This window comes from Megascapheus bottae, chromosome 19, assembly GCF_031878675.1.
Source record: "Megascapheus bottae isolate mThoBot1 chromosome 19, mThoBot2.hap1, whole genome shotgun sequence".
Classification (NCBI taxonomy): domain Eukaryota; kingdom Metazoa; phylum Chordata; class Mammalia; order Rodentia; family Geomyidae; genus Megascapheus; species Megascapheus bottae.
Window position 1 is genome coordinate 45044718 of NC_143527.1, and position 17299 is coordinate 45062016.

Consider the following 17299-nt stretch of genomic DNA (forward strand, 5'->3'; position numbering starts at 1 on the left):
AAATAACAATGAAACTTGAGCCAGATAGTACAAAAGAAAATCCTCCCCCAATTCTAGGCTACAAATTCATATATGTATGCATGTACATGATATTCTAAATAAATATTGGCAAACATTAATGATGTATTATAACAATGATATGCTATACTAAGGAAGGTATAGTAGGAAGGTCTACTATACCAAGAAAGATATATGATCTATTAATATTAGATTCAGCTATCAAACCAGGTCTAGTATTGCAAAGTTTGCACCACACAGCAACGTTGACTTACTCATAGATTTTTTTTTCTTTTTGCCAATCCTGGTCCTTGAACTTTGGGCTTGAGCACTGTCCCTGAGGTCCTTTTTCTCAAGGTTGGTGTTTTACTGCTTGAGCCATAACACCACTTCTGGCTTTTCTTTACTGGTAGTTAATTGGAGCTAAGAGTCTGATGGCCTTTCCTGCCTAGGCTGGCTTTAAACCATGATCCTCAGATCTCAGTTTCCTGATTATAGTCACAGATTATTTTCATATCTATATTTTTGATAATTGTGACTAAAATAAAAAAATCCAAAATAATAAAAATTTCAAAATACATAATTTTAAATTTCTCTCACCTACATCACACGACACATTTGATATGAAAAAACCTTATAATAACTCCCACACTGTAATCAGTGTAAACCACTGTGACTTCCTGAGTGTTTGCCTATCCTTACTTATTGTTGTAAGGTTTACACTGTAATCAGTGTAAACTACTGTGACTTCCTGAGTGTTTGCCTATCCTTTCTGCCACTGTTTTAAAATGCAAATGGTGTTCAATCAGCACAGCTAAAGTTTTGGTAATTACCTTAGACCAAAACAACATACACTATGCTTTATGCAAGTGATAAAGTAAAAACTTGAAATTTGTTGAAAGGCAGACATGTCTTTACTAGAATTTGGATGGTGTTATAGGAAAAGTGAATCAGGTACCCTCAGTACATACTGAATGCTATCCTGAATGAATTCACGTTTTTTTTTTCCTCCGTGGTGGTATCCTAGGAACAATAATACTAAAGATCGCAGGAGTCTATTGGAATTCTTACATTAGCAAATTAAAAGCACAATACCATGTAATGAAGTCTAGCATTGAAAAGGCTTTTGATGCCCTGTACTGGTGGCTCATATCTGTAATCCTAGCCATTTAAGAGGCTGAGGTTGAGAGGGTTGAAGTAAATACATTGGATGGTTAAAAAAATACGCTGGGATATGGTAAATTATACAGGTCTCCAGGCATTCACAAAGGAGGATATTCTTAGGAGAGGAACATAAAGGTACAATACCTATGTGCATCTCATCATATGAAATAATATTTATCAAAATGAACTCTAGGAAATGGAGACATGTTGCTGACTTTGTTTTCTTTTCATTTTGTCCTGTTTGTTCATTTATCTGTCTGTGTGTGACTAATGGGATCACAGAAATGGAGGAACAAAGAATGAACAAATGCAGCAGTGATTCTCACTAGACACTGTGTTGAAAATGAACTATACAACTTGTGGGTGGGGAAAAGGAGGAAAGGGATGGCATTGCTCTAAAAGAAATGTATTCTTTATCTGACTTATGTAACTGTAGCCACTCTGTACATCACCTGTATAATATCAGTAACAACTCTATTATAAAAGCAAAAGAATAATATTGTTACAGTATCTTATCTTGTCATCTGATATATTGTATATATGTTTATTTGGTTATTTGAAATAGGATAGGGAATGGGGGAAAACAAGATGAGGGCTGGGGGTAGGGGGAGGGAAATGAGGACCAAAACATGAGAAAGGATATTAATGTTTGTGAAGTAATGTACCTTCTATTGGAAAATATAATGCAACCCTTCTATTAATTACAATATAAAATATATGTTGAAAAAAAAAGAAGAGCCAGGAGTTTCACCTAGTGGTAGAGTGCTTGCTTAGCATGCACAAAGACCTGGGTTTGATTCCTCATTACCACATACGGAGAAAAAGCTGGAAGTGGTGCTGTGACTCAAGTGGTAGGGCTCTAGCCTTAAGAAAGCCCAAGGACAGTGCTCAAGCCCTGAATTAAAGCCCCAGGAAAAAAGGAAAAAAGCTTTTCAAACTCCCTTTTCAACCAAGAAGTGGGCCCAGTGGTATGTGCCCATTATCTTACCTACAACTGGAAACCTAAAAGAGGTAGATCATGGCTCAGACACACGTATGTGCAAGAATTAAGACACTTTCAAAAATAACTGGCACAGAAAAAGGTTGGAGGTGGGCCTTGGCAAATAGGAGGACATCTTGAGTTTAAACCCCATTATCACCAAATACTGCATACATACATACATACATACATACATACATACATACATACATACATACACACACACATAACTGAAAGAGACCTCCCTCTGGGGCTGTGGTTTTCAAGCATTCGCTAGAGCAGAGCCACTTGCAGGCTTTGTGAAACCAGATTGCTGGGCCTCATCCCAAGAGTCTGTAGCTCAGTAAGCCCCCAAATTTGTACTCCTAACCATTTGCTAGGTGATACTCATGCCCCTGGTCTGGGTTCCATACTTTGAAAATCTCATAATTTTAAAGCAGCTATTTGGGAACCTTCTTTGACCATCTCCATCAGCATCAATCCTTTCTCTACTTCATTGGACTTTCTATTCTATGGGATGTCGTTCTCAAACCTTTGCATGCAACAGAATCACTTGGAACAATTATTAAAACATATTGCTGGAGGCTGAGTGTTTGGCCTAGTGGTAGAGTGCTTGCCTAGCATGCACAAAGACCCAGGTTCGATTCCTTGGTACCATATACATGGAAAAAACCGGAAATGGTGCTGTGGCTCAAGTGCTCAGGACAGTACTCAGGCCCTAAGTTCAATCCCAACGACTGGCAAAAAATTAAAAAGAAGACAGATTGCTGGGTTTCCAGGGTCTTTGTAAAACATCTTATAGAATCACTTGCCTTGTTTACAACCTCTCCTCTCTGCAGACCAACCAACACTGAACTCAGGTCTCAGCTACACATCTGTTGAATCTCCACATCTTCTATACTGAATCTTTTTCTGTCTCCTTCAGATCTGTGGATTTTTGTTTTTGGCCTGAACTTAGGGCCTGAGCACTGCTCATGGGCTTTTCTCAAGGCCAGAGCTCTTCCACTCGAGCCTCAGCACTACTTCCAGCTTTTTCTCTGTGTGTGGTACCAAGGAATTGAACCCTGGTCTTCATGTATACTAGGCAAGCACTCTACAACTACGCCAAATTCTCAGCCCCTGATAACTTCTCTTTGCTGTTCCCTTGGCCTCCTGTCTCCTTTCATTTGGTCTGTTCCTCACCAGCTCCCAACTGCACACAGACCTCGCCATCTGTTCCCACTTCTCCACAGCCAAGGGCTGCTGCAGAGATTCCCCAGTGTCCGCCAGCTACCAGCCATCACCTGTGCAATGAGGGAGGCTTAGGACAGCTTTGCCCTTCTCTGATGCAACCCAGGTTCAAAGTCCACAAGTCTCCTTTGGCCCATACTCTATTAGGAAGGCACCATCCTAGCTTTTCTCTCGTGTCTTGAAAGACATCAGCAGTGCTCTTTCTTCTATCATCTTTCTTTGCACTGAAGACTCCTATTTTCCAGCTTGTTCAATACCCTTTTCTTTGTGTTAGCTTTCTACTAATTGTGACAAAATAAATGAGACAGTCAGCTTAAATGGTGGAAAGACGATTGGCTCATGGTTTGAGAGATTTCAGTCCCTGTTCACCTGGCTTTCTTTCTTTGGGTATGTGGTGAGGTAGAGTATTAGGGCAACCAAGTCTCTGGTTTGGTTACCTCAGGGTGTCCAACAAGAAATGAAAGAGGAAGGTGTTAGAGGGCCTTTCTAGTACCTAATTCTTCATAGTAGGTGCCAGCTAATAAATATGCTACCACGTGCCAACAGCACCATGGAAGGCTGGGGACAAAAATTTCAACACATGAGCCTTTTTTTTTTTAAAGTGAAAGTATTTTTTATTGTAATTAGTAAAAGGGTTACATGATATTTGCCAGATAGAAGGTGCATTAATTCACATACATTGATACCCTTTCACATGTCTTGGTACCCGTATCCCTCCCCCCCACACCCCCCACACCCGTCTTGGTTTTCCCCCCTTCCCTATCAAATTTCAAATATCCAAATACAAATAAATTCAATAAATCAGATAACAAAGTGAGATGCTATACCAATATGAGATAACCAAGGGACAGCAAAGGAGATGAGAGACAACATAGTACATTAAGGACAACAATCATGGAGCCTTTGAACACATGAATCTCTACCTCCTAACAGGACTCTGCCCCTCCCCAGCCTGCAGTCTTCTCAAGCCTTCCCACTGGCTTGTCTCTTCTCCATGGATGGTTCTCATTTGCCTAAGAGCCTCATTTCTCCTTCTTGGCTTATTTCTCTCACAGATAAACTAAAATGCTCTCATCTTTACCTTCTTTTATTTATTAAAGCAAGGAAAGAAAAATTCTTTTTTTTTTCTTGACTCTGTCGTTTATCCATTTGAGCTCCTGTCACCTTCTTCTTTCTCTGTGGGCAAACCTCTCAAAACCAGTTCACTCTGCTGCTTTTCTGAACTCCTCTTTACTATTGGCTGTCTTTAGTTTGATTTTCAGTCCTATTTATTTATACAACCTTCTTCTCTGGTCACAGAGACACCAAGACTTTGAGACCAGCAGCAGCTTCTTCAGTCTCTGCTCTGGAATATTTGATGTCTGATCTCCCTGTCTTTGGGAATCCTCTACTTCAGGCATCCAGGCCTCCTCCTCTTGGAAGCTTCGCTTGGCTTTGCTTTTGTTGTGTCTTTTCTGCTCTGTATTTCTCTTCCATCTAATTCATTGGCTCTTTGGCCTGGTTCATCTTTCTCTCTATTTTCTCCATTATTGAGTGTTGATGGAAAAATTCAACATTGCCTTTTGCAATAGATGATTCCACATACCTAAAATGAAACACCTCTGAAAATATTTGTTTTCTTATCTCCCCACCCCCACCCTGACACATTTTGTGTTGGCTCCTGGAGGCCCAGACTGAGCCTTAGGCTCTCTGTCCTGTCCACAAGCTGTTATTGGGTGCACTGCTGGGTCTTTTCTCAGATCCCCTACCACCTGTCCCAGGGAACACTCCACTGGCTCTTGGTAAGTTGAACCTTAGTCTTCCATCTCATCAAGCAGGCACTATTTCTCAACATAGGTTCTGGTTGTCTCCCTCACAGCTCCCAAATCCATTAACCAACGATGTAGACTGACTTTGAGGAGCTTCCACAATCTTATGGCCTCCTCTCCATCCAGCAGCCCTGCCCCTGCTGTCTGTGGCTCTGTGATCAGACACTATTGACAGAGGCAGCTCTTTACCTTTCAGCTTCTCTTGCTTTGTACCCTTTGCTGCTTTGCCTGGATTGTCTGTTATATTCCTATTTACCTCTAGGAGGAATGGTGACCTTGATTAACCCAATTAACCCTTCTTGTTTGTTCCCAGGCACATTGTTTGGATTTCTTAATGAGTGCAAATTAACACTGTGTCTGCTTGTGTATTCCTCATCTTATGACGCCCTTTAGTATGTCAGGGAATGGGTGGTGCACACGTCTCTCTCCTCTGGAATAGACAATGTGTGGGTAGCTGTCAGGTTCTTGGTGTAGCACACACTACCTGCTTTGCCTGGGGAGGTGAGCTAGGGATGAGTTTTCAATTCAGCTGGTCTGAAATGGAAAGCAACCCAAATGTGCAAATGATATATGCTGTAGTTGGTGCATGGAGAAGTCCTGGCTTCAGCCACAGAACAGAGTTATGAAAATGGGGATCGTGAAGTGCTGCTAGAGTCAGTTTGCTACTAGTTGGGGAAGGTCACCTAACAGTGAGGTGTAGTCAACAGTGGGGAAACTGTGTCACTTCCAGGGTATCCTTAGAAGACAGTCTTGTGTAGAGGGTGCTGTGAAATTGGCTCGTTGTTGTTGACAACAACAACTGCATGCTCTGATGGAGCCTTCCTTCACCCAACATCAGGTCAGAAATAGACTGGGAATATTGTGTGATGGGTGCACTTGGGATTTATAGGGTTCTGCAGGGACAGCTCCAAGATATGAGTGCTAAGATCTGCACAGTTCTGTCCTTGAGAGTGATAATTTATTCATTCTTCACCCCCTGCCATTTTTAATTTTAGTGCAGCAGGAAAATTACTAATAAATGCCGTGTGGCTTCCTAGAACGGGGTGTGCTTACTGCCCGGGTGAGAGCTTCCTCTCCTGATTTCTCATGTTGTGCTTGCCCAGGATGGATGAGTGGGAGGGAGGCTGAGTGTTCATGTGGAGAGGCCTCAAGTTCTGTTTGGAAGATGCCTGGCATTGGGGCTCCTTATAGAATATCTTGGTCATTAAACATGGGGCATGCTGGAGAACATTTTAAGGTTTGAAAAGAATTCACTATCCATCCCTCAGCCTTGCCTCACCGTGCTTGAGAACACTTGTCACTTCATTTCATTCTAGGATTTCTATTTGTATGCAGGCATATAAATTCTATACTCTACCATGCACTTTCAGTATTTACAAAGTAATTATTAGGTGACCTTTATTGTAATAATTTATATAACTTCTGTTTTTGGATACATAGTTTTTCCCCTCAACTTGATAGTATTCTAAATGCTGTATTTAATTCTTTTGCATTTTTTAGAGGAAAATATTAAGTTAGGATACACAGACCCAACAAATATTAGCACCTTATTTTTGGCTATAAATATGTATTACTAACATGACTTGCAAAAGTTTAACCATATTTGCAAAAGATGAATTTATTGATTTCCCTGAAGACTTAATTTTATGGTTCTTTAATCTTAAGAGTGACTGATTTAATATGTGTTTCTGCTGCATTCATTTTTGACACTGTGCTGATATGAGCCAGGTTATTTAATGGCTGTGCCTGGGCAAGGTTTTTCTAAGTCCACAGATTTCTAGCTGTGTGAGCTTTATTTTTGCAGAAGGATAAAACTGCATTATTAATGGAATATTCAATGTGGTGAAGTTAAGTGAATGCTGGACACAATAGTACGTACACACCTGTAGTTCCAGCTACTTGGAAAATTAAGTCCATAAGATCATTTGAACTCAGGAGATCAAGGCCAGCCTGGGCCAGAGCAGAATCCTGTGTCAAAAAGTATATCCTTGAAGCTAGGTTTGACCATATGGGCTTTGCCCTTAAAAACCCAGCGTGAGAGCTGCTTGGGGTCACAGTGTTAGTTCCCAAGTCTGCACTGTGTCTCTGGCTGGTCAGTTCACCATCTACTTCCCCGCAAAATGCATCTTTTTATATGAGAAAAAAAGTACATCCTTTCAGGGCTGGGAGTTTGGCCTAGTGATAGAGTGCTTGCCTAGCATGCACGAAGACCCAGGTTCAATTCCTTGGTACCACATACATAGAGAAAAGCCAGAAACGGTGCTGTGGCTCAAGTGGTAGAGCTCTAGCCTTGACAAAGTCCAAGGAGAAATCCCTGAGTTCAAGGCTCAGGACTGGCAAAAATAAAATATCCTTACATGTACATATGTACACACACACACACACACACACACACATACACACACACTCCAATCACCTAAGTTAGCATGTAATAGCCAGACAGTAAAAGACTGATAATATAAAGACAATCCCTATTTTCTCTACTGTATGATATTTCACAAAAGAATAATTGGGACACTTTTTTAAAGCCAGTATGTATAGTAGAAAGAAAAGAAATGTAAGTTAACAGTGCTACATGCATATCTAATATTCTAAAAGATGAATGCCATATCTATAGCAGGTTGTAGAAATGCATAAAATATGAGTGGCCAAGCACTGCCTCTTATAATTGGTTTCTTCTCTCCAGGAAACTGAAACATGAATTGATCAAAATAGATACCCTAGAATCCATTTTTAAGACCCAAAATGTGACTGACTACTTTTTTTCCCTTTAACTCATTAAACAAATGTTTATAGCCAGTAAAGTTTTCATCTCCAGAGTTACAGAGAAGAAAAAAAAAACCTCTTTATAGAGGCCTATGTTCTAATTCAAAATAAGAAAAGGAAAGGAAGCCTGGTGGCTGATCTGCTGCTCAACACCATGGGATACTAAGGCAGAAGATCGTAGGTTTCAGGCCAGCCTGGATAACCTAGCAAGGCACTATGTCAAGGAAAAAGAAAAATGTAAAGTGGCTAATTGCGACCAATGTAATTTCTGGGGAAAGGAGAAAACACTTGGGGGAGAAGCTGAGGGGACAGGAGGCCTTTGGGATTCTATTAGGAAGAACCTTTTCCCAGCTTCATGCTGCTTAGTAATTCTCTGCTTTGACTAAAATTTGCAAGTCATGGGAAGTTTTTATTGTCTGATATTATGCACTCTTTTTATGAAAAATTTTAAAAGGTTTTCTGCCTACTTATGTAATCATAAAAGCATTCTTAGAGATATGATTTACTTCTGGTGAAATGACAATGCATCACAATCGGAAATCTGATTAAAGTGAGAAATTACAATCTTTTAAAGAACACAGCTGCTGGAGAAAATGAGAGATCTATGTTTGCCTTTGAGTCTTTGGCAGTCTCCGTGTTTCCTTATAAAAGCACGTAATTGTACTGCAGCAAAATGCTTGTGTGAAAACAGGGAAGTTAAATAATCTGACCAGAACATTTACTTTCTCTGTTTGGCAAAAAAAATTGTGTCACATGGTGAGATGTGGAAATGGTCACACACAAGAAGCTTCTTGGTAGAGGCCTCCACTAAAATTTCTAAACCAAGCAAGGAAATCTACCCAGGGCCTGCCTTCCTTTCTTTTTTTTTTTTTTTTGCCAGTCCTGGGCTTGAGCTCAGGGTCTGAGCACTGTCCTTGGACTTTCTCAAGGCTAGAGCTCTAGCTCTTGAGCCTCAGCACCACTTCTGGCTTTTATCTATGTATGTGGTACCGAGGAATCGAACCCGGGTCTTCATGCATGCTAGGCAAGCACTTTAACCACTAGGCCAAACTCCTGGCCCCTTCCTTTCTTTTTTTTATCCCTTCCTTCCTTTCTTCCTTCCTTCCTTCCTTCCTTCCTTCCTTCCTTCCTTCCTTCCTTCCTTCCTTCCTTCCTTCCTTCCTTTCTTCCTTCTTTCCTGCCTGCCTTCTTTATTCATTCTCTTTTCCCTTTCCTTCTTTTTCTCCTTTCTTCCTTTCCATTCCTTTCCCTCCTCTCTTGTTTTCTTCCCTCCCTTCTCCTCCCCTCATTCCTATTTCAACCCCATTTTCATTATACTCAGGGCCTTTTGTTCTTACTCAGCTTGCTTGCTCACTTGCTTAGCTGATTCTGTGCTACTTGAGCTATGCTTCTAAGCCACTTTTTGGCTGCATAGAGATCGAGTCTTATATACTCATCACTGGCTTGGAACAGCAATCTTCTGTCCCAGCCCCTTGAGTAGCTAGCATTACAGGCTTCAGTGGCTTTTCTGTGCGAATGTATTTGTTTTTGTGTTTGGCACACATGTTCATAATGCTTGGCACACTGAAGTGCTTTATGAACGTACAGATAGGTGAGTGCTTGAAGTCTATAGAAATTCATCTGTACCTGTTTTTATTTAAACTCAAAAAATGTAACAGTAGGGGCCAGGAGTTTGGCCTAGTGGTCAAATGCCTGCCTAGCAAGCACGAAGACCCAGGTTGGATTCCTCAGTACCACATATATAGCAAAAGCCAGAAATAGTTCTGTGGCTCAAGTGGTACAGCTCTCGAGTTGAGAAAGCCCAAGGATAGTGCTCAGGCTCTGAGCTCAAGCCCTAGAACTGACAAAGAGAAAAAGAAAAGGTGGCAGTTACATATATTTATAGCACATAACAGGATATGTCAAGGTGTGTTTACATTGTACAAAGATTAAATCAAGGTACCTGTCTTATCTCTTGCTACATGTACTTATTTCTGAGGACACCAGAAATCTGCTCTTTAAGGAGTTTTGAAGTAGGCAATATATTATTATGATGATAGTAATTACAACTACTCTCATCATTGTTGCCCAATAGAACTCTAAATTTTCTTCTGACTAACTGACATTTTGTAGTTTTGTGCAAATAGGTCTTTTTTCTCCACCTCCTACTCCCCCAGCCTCTGGTAACCTTCCTTACACTCTGCCTGATGAGTGGGCTTTGCTTTGCTTGGACTCCCATGTGAGTGAGAATGGGCTTTCCTGTCTCTCTGTGAGCAGATCCTTTCAGGTTCACCTTAGCATCATCAGGAAGGATCATAGGAACTATTTCCTGTCCTAAGTTTTTAAATAACCCATTTAATTCTCAAACATTTTGTTAGCATATTAAAGAAAATAAGAATAGAATCGTTATCACCTCAGAATGGTGTGTATGTGTGTACATGCTTTTAATTCCATCTACTGCTATACTAATGTCACTTTACATTCTCACACTTACTAAGAGGCAGACTGCAGTTCACCAGCTTTTCTGAGCACCTGGCCTCTTCCACAGAATGCACCTCACCAGAGATACTGGGTGGGTAGAAATGATAAACTTAAAAGAATTGCTAATTGGTTGTTTAAAATGATACTTACTAAATTTCACCTATCTAGACAAATTGGCAAGCAGAAAAACAAAGCAGGGGGAACCTTGGGAGGAAACTATTTATAATTTTAACATCTACAAAAGAATGGATAGAGAAGGGGTGGGCAAATGATGAGTTTATAGTCAGTATGTATATCTTCAAGCGGGAAGCAGAGGGCATTGGTGGGATTGGGAGAGATGGGTGAGAATGTTTGAATGGGTGACACTGATCAAGATACATCACACTCACCAACTGACACATTGAATTCAAACCCCTTTGTATAACTACTTAAGAATAATATGACTTATTTCTTAAAAAATTTTTTTAGGATTTCAACTGACAAATTTTTCATCTCATTTTAATCCACCGAATATTTACCAGAAAGAATCATTTTGTTTCCATTACCATTTCCCCTCATTTAGCAGTATATCATTAACATAACCTTTCTTTGCCATTCGGCAACCTTCTACAATGTAATCTTCCTGTCTTTTATTAAAATGACATTTAATTAATTCCCCTTCGTAGCCCTCTAGTTTGTTTGCAAGGTTTCATTATTAGGCAGACTTAGAGCAGAAAACCCCATGTTTTGTCCTGTGGCAGGTCAGCTGTGATTTCATTAAGACAAATCCTGGAGGGAGAATTTCGAGTTCCAACTGTAGAAAAATTCTGAGGCTTTTGACAAATGCTGCCATATTGCCTCTGACAGGCCATACCCACTGACATTTACACCAAAAAAGAAACATCGAAGTTTTGAGGCTATTTACCTGAAATTTGAGCAAACTTATGTGAGGGTGAGCTATGTTTCTCACCTCCCCAAGCAGAGATAGTAGAGTGGGGAGTGGGGAGGCGATTTGGCTAACTTCACATAAAATGCGGGATGAGTCTCTTCTGAGAGGCTAAGTCATCTGAGCGCCCACTTCATAAGGCTGCTCCTTGAGTTTATTTTCCATTAAATGTTATTAGCCTTCTGCTTTGCATTGCTTTGCCTAAATCACTGTATTTTTTTTTCTCCCAGCACCCTCTACGGCTACACAGGAAGCATGGTCCTGGGAGAAGTACCTGAAAGATCAGAAGTCCACAGCTGCCCCTGTGGAACTGTTTTCCAAGGTCAGCCACTGAAAGTCTTAGACTTTTGCAAGGAATTAATACTTAGGAAATTTCATTAAAATAATTATATTTTCCTCAATAGCCAGTTGACCCATTTGAATCCTTAGGCAGGGCTAGGAAATGATGCGGCACAGGTGATGAGAGTCTTAGCTTCCGAGCATGCACTTGAGTATGAGTTTATAGTGCTGTTGGTGTTAGATCTCTGATGTGTACAAGTCATTTAAACATCCTGATGCCATGTTTTGTTCATCTGTGAGGTAGAGTGGCCCCTCTCTGCCTCGCTGGATTCTGGGAGGACTAAATAGTGTATGCATATAGGACAAAAGATGTGATCTGCATATACTAAGTACTTGCTTTACCTGGTACCACTTATACATGTTCTCCCAAAGGGCGAACATGTTAGAAGGAGCTGCATGGTAGGGAGTGTCAGATGAGACATGGGAGGAGAAATGTCTCATGAATCTGTCTAGAAGGATGCATAATGTAGCTGGTGACTGTGACTACTGGCCCCTGAGTCTTGTGGCTATAGAGATCAGTGTTAACCAAGGTTTTTAAATATCTTTTGCTGTTGTAATGCTTCTCGGTGTGTTTTCAATGTTTCAGGGGAAAATTATATGGAAAAAATTACATTGGACTCATTGTATGGAATTTTGGTAGTGCAAAGGTAAACCTTTTATTTGCTGAATGAAAGAAAGAGGGCTGGGGAGGACAGATGAAGAGTTCTTTTGGAGGTGGGGGACTACAGAGTTCTGAGGACAGGACATGCTTGTTCATGGTTCCTTGACTAATAACACAGTTGTGAATGTGATTGAACAGTGATTAGCAATTCTTGGGTGGAGGAAAATTGTTAAATCAAAACTACCTTTACTATCACCACCAACATAACAAAACAAAACAAAAACACTAGCAATGTGAAGCAGATGTTAACTGGCGGTAGAAGGCCCATGGGGTGACCTTCCTAGCACCCCAAAGCTGAGAGGAGACCTCATCTGACCCTGAGTGAGGAGAACCATTGCAGCCCCCCACTGACTTGGCCTGATCTTTCTGCTGTTTGGGCTTGCTCAAGATATTGTTACTCCATCTTGACACTTAAGTTTTATTTATTTTTAAATCATGGTTTATAATTGACAGCTTCAGCAGTAACAAAGGCAGGTTCCTGTCAGCTTTCCAAGAAGGAGTGTACCTGACCTCAGATGCTCATCTTGCTCTGCAAATAATCATGCCATTCAGGTCTGCCACTGTGATGGAACTCTTTAGCTTTAAACACTGAAGTTAGGAAAATAACATTTAAAATAGTTTGTGCATCTAGAGTGGAAAACTATTTCTGAGGACATGAAGGTAGAACTTTATTTTAAGATATAGTTGCCATAATGATAATTAAGTTTTAGATGACTTAACAAAGCCACTTTTCTTCATAATCCCAATTCCATCCTATATACAGACATTCTCCATGACAGATACATATTCTACCAAGAAAATGTGTATATGTTGCTTTAAAGAAAGCATGTCATATTTTATTTGCCTACAAGTATTTTTGCCTATCTTCAGATCTATTTTGATTTTCTTTTTGTATACAACCTAAGAGAGTGTTTCATATTTTATAACTCGTTTTACCATCTGGGATAATGAGTATACAAGTGTATAAACACCTTCTGTTGACAGAGAAAACTTCACTTCATGACTGGTAAGCGATGTGACTATCTTGAATTGGTTTGAAGTTTTAAATACTGCTTTTTCCTTTTGTCTGAGGCTTGGTATTAAATGTATTTCTCTCTTGTATCTCTTGTTAATTCTTATATGCCGGATCATGATCCCATGTAGTTTCTGGAACATTCTCTTTACCTTGGTGCCCATCACCTTTGGTTCATATATGTCTGCTTGAACCTGAAGTCCTTGAATGTGGCCCCAGCTGTCTCCTCTGAGGGCTGAGAGGCCTGCCCCAAGCCCTGGCCTCTTCCTGTCCATGTTTGTGTCTCTGAGCCTTCGAGGTGCTGGAGCTTTTGAACTCAGGGCCTGAGCACTGTCCTTGGGCTTTTTCCTCATGGCTAGCACTCTGCCACTTGAGCCACAGCACCATTTCTGTCTTTTTCTATGTATGTGGTACTGAGAAATCGAACCCAGGTCTTAGCGCATGCTAGGCAAGCACTCTACCACTAAGCCAAACTCCTGGCCCTGACATCTACTTTTAAGACACTTCCCTAGACAGCATGCTCACTCTGGCCTGATGACATATTCCCCTATGCCATTGGTGGAGATGAGCGCTGGAGCCTGCGCAGTACCTGCAGGAGGAAAGACCTTGCATCTGGCAGGGAACAGCCCCCTAGCCCTTGCACCACCCACAGTCCTTGCTGGTCTCTGAATTGAGGCACAGCTACTCTAGTCCTGCACTGTCTTGTCTGCTAACAGCAAGTTCCACCATACTGTTCCTTCTTGGCCTGAAGGTTAGATATGCTGATCCCTGGGCGGGTCATCCCTCTAACAGCCAGCAGGAGACTGTAAGGAAGACAGGCAGAATTCAGACTTAGATAACCTAGCAAAGTTGGGATACTTCTACAGTTGTGAAATAATTTTTTGCAGAACTAGAAGTCACTATGAGAAAAGTGAAAACCTTTTTTTTAGTTTCTACATAGATATTTTATAGTTTAGTAATAAACATTGAACTTAAAACCTATGTGTTTAGTTCTTCTGCTAGTTTCCTATTGCTGCTATAAAAAATGACCACAAGTGTCATAACTTAGAGAACATAGGTTTCTCATGATGTCACTGAGAAAGTTTGAAGTCTGAATGAGCTCTGTGGGGCTGTCTTCCCACTGAAGGCTCTTGAGGGGAATCTCTCTGCTTACCCCTCCTCACTTCATTTCTGTGCACACATTCTGTGTCACATGTCCCCTCTGGACCCCATTGCCTCTCTTGGATAGGACCTTTGGGGTGAGATTAGGTTCATCAGATAACCCAGGATAATGTCCGAATCTCAGGATTCTTTGTTCCACCTGCTCTGTAGTCCCCTATCTAGAAGTAAGATTTCTTAAGCACAACTTGATGGGTAGCACCTGGTGTTACATAGAAGGCACCATTCTTCTGCCAAGTTCAGGTTTGTCTTCTTTGTGTGGCTGCTGCTAGACCTGCTCCTGGTCCTTGTGATTTCTCAGGAGACAGTCCGTTCCCTCTAGATTATTCTGCTGTGCCAATGCTGCCTCAGCTCAAGCTGCTGTTTCTTCCTGCTCCTCCACAGTGCTCCTGCCCATCTGCTGCCTATGTTCACACTGCCCATGCCCACTTCTCCACCCCTCAGGGTGTAGGCAGGCCTGGACCCCAGATCCCCACCAACATCTTTCTTCTGCTGCATGTCTAGGCATACCTCCTCTTCATATGTGGTTTATGTGTTTTTATGCCACCATTTCCAATCTAGGCACTTTATGAATGTGTGTGTGTGTGTGTGTGTGTGTGTTCTTACACTGTTCACCTCATATTCTCCCTCTCTGTTTCCTCCTATCCCCACCATGTTCCTGTCCTGTGATACCTTTGCCTGTGTGACAGTCTGTCTAGCTCCCTGGTACCTTAAATGTTTCCAAGGGATAATTATCTTGTCACTGAGATCCTCCTTCCTGAGGTCACCCTGAGACTTGCTCTTATACCTGCTGCACAGGCCCTGTCTGGCTCTGTCAAGTTCATCTCCGATGCCATGCACTCTGACACAAGATCCAAAAGGTCTTGAAAGTTAGTAGTTTGGCACATCCAGAGACCTGGTTGGGTGAGCATGATCTTGGCATCATCTTTGTCATAAGTGTGGACTCTCTCTCTTCCTCAGAAGGCAGCCCTGATCTCACAGGAATCTTTCCTGCCTCCCATCAGAGGCTATCACTTGTTCATGGAGATACAGTTGATGGACCTTCAGCTTTTTCTTGCAGAATGTCACTTTGTACACCTTTTTCTGACCTCTCCCATGCCACCCCAGGAAAGGCATCTCACCACTGATTCATTGAGGTTTTTCTGTGCTTGAGATTCTTTCCCTCCCCAGCTGACTAGACTTTTTCCTCCATTGCTTACTCCATGTCCCAACTGCCAGTTACCCAGGCTTCTTTGCTTCGCTTCTCTCTCCTTTCCCTTAGGCTACAAATTTTCTAAGTAGTCCCATCTATAATAATAGCAACACATAGTCCCCTGGATTCTACATTTTCCTCTTTAACTCATCTTCTTTGCCCAGGTCAACGTTTTGAAATTTTAGAGCCCTTTTTCATTTTCTTTGATTTTTCTAACCTTTCTTAACCATCTCCAACTGTGCATCCCATGCTGACATTTATCCCACCATTACCTGAAACTGTCTTGTGGATTCCACAGCAGATGCATGTCAGGCCTCGTCTCACCTCCTGCCCCCAAGAGTCATCTACCCTTGCTGGCTGTTCTTGCTTGTTCCTAACTTCTCGTTCTGCTCTTCTCAACTTTATCTTCTGAGATCTGTCCTTAGACTATATCACAGTGCTCCCAGGACTCAAGTTTCCTCATTTTCCATCTCAGGGCAATGCAATGCTATTCCCACTTCCCCTCTAGGGCTTCTGGTTTGGTACCCACAGTTCTCATTCTCACTATGCAAATGGGAATCAGCTTTGTGGCCTCTTAAGCCCCCATCTCTGTCTCTAGGAAAGGTTGCCTTGGTTCCTGCCTTCTCCTCTGAACTCAGTATATGCCAGTTCATCCAGTGTGTTTAAGTCTACCCTGTAATTATTCCGATGCTGTTCTCAGAATCTACCTCTACTGCTTAATTTAATATGAAGCCCCGGATAGCTTCTTAAACATAAATTTTAGCTTAAGTTCTTACCTGGTCTCTGTATGTTTCTCTAGGTTGCCCTTTTCTACACAGTAGAGCTGGAGTGGCCTTTGTGAGGCTTTCTTCTGAGGGTCATCTGTGTATTTAACATCTTTGGCAACCTTTTTAGCCTTCTGTTTGACTGTTTATAGGTGTATTTTATCTCTTGGTGGACTTACAATCACCCTAATGATCAACTGAGTTTCTTTCTTTCCTCCTTGTTTAATTCCTCTCGGCTGTGTGTCTCCCGGGGTAGGCACCTATTATCTCTGCATGCCCTGAGAAGCTTTTCTGTCTTCTCTTCTTCTAGGATGCATCTTTCTGTTAGATTGAAAATGGGAAGGGATTACCTACTGTTCAGGAATTTTTGGAAGACTCCTATCTATTAAAATGTCCAGTGTAATGATTGTGTCTGATATATGATTCATTTCATTAAGTAACAAGCACTTCTTGAGGTTACTTTCTGTCACAGTCCCTTGCCTTTCCAAGAGGCCTTTTATCTTCTTGCTGGCCCCTTGTGGTCTGATCTCCCCCTTCATTCAGAACACCAGCCTGTCTTCCTGGACTCACCTGCCCTGTCAAACCTTGCCTGTTTGGCCACAGTCTCATTCTCGGCTTCCTTCTGACCTAGCCTGTCCACTGAGGGTGTTCCAACATCTGGCCTTGATCCTCTGCCCTCTGCCAACTACCTGGCCCAGAAGCTGCCATCATTTTCTCCATACAGCCTCTAACTGCTGTCCGCTAAGTCTTCCCCACCTCCTACCCTATTTAAGCTGCCCTCTTCTCTCCTGCCTTCAACCCTGAACAGTTCTTTAAGAGGAGGACAAAACGAGTTCCTTACCTG

The 17299-nt window shown here is 41.6% G+C and overlaps 1 protein-coding gene across 2 annotated transcripts in view; it reads left to right on the forward strand.

Moving 5' to 3' along the window:
* The window catches only part of L3mbtl4 (L3MBTL histone methyl-lysine binding protein 4), a 343139-nt gene that overhangs the window by 98374 nt on the left and 227466 nt on the right, over nucleotides 1-17299 (forward strand). For both annotated transcript variants that reach the window (XM_090353483.1, XM_090353484.1), the window contains exon 5: nucleotides 11560-11651. In XM_090353483.1, the coding sequence (XP_090209609.1) occupies nucleotides 11560-11651 (92 nt within the window). The remainder of the gene's footprint in view (nucleotides 1-11559; nucleotides 11652-17299) is intronic.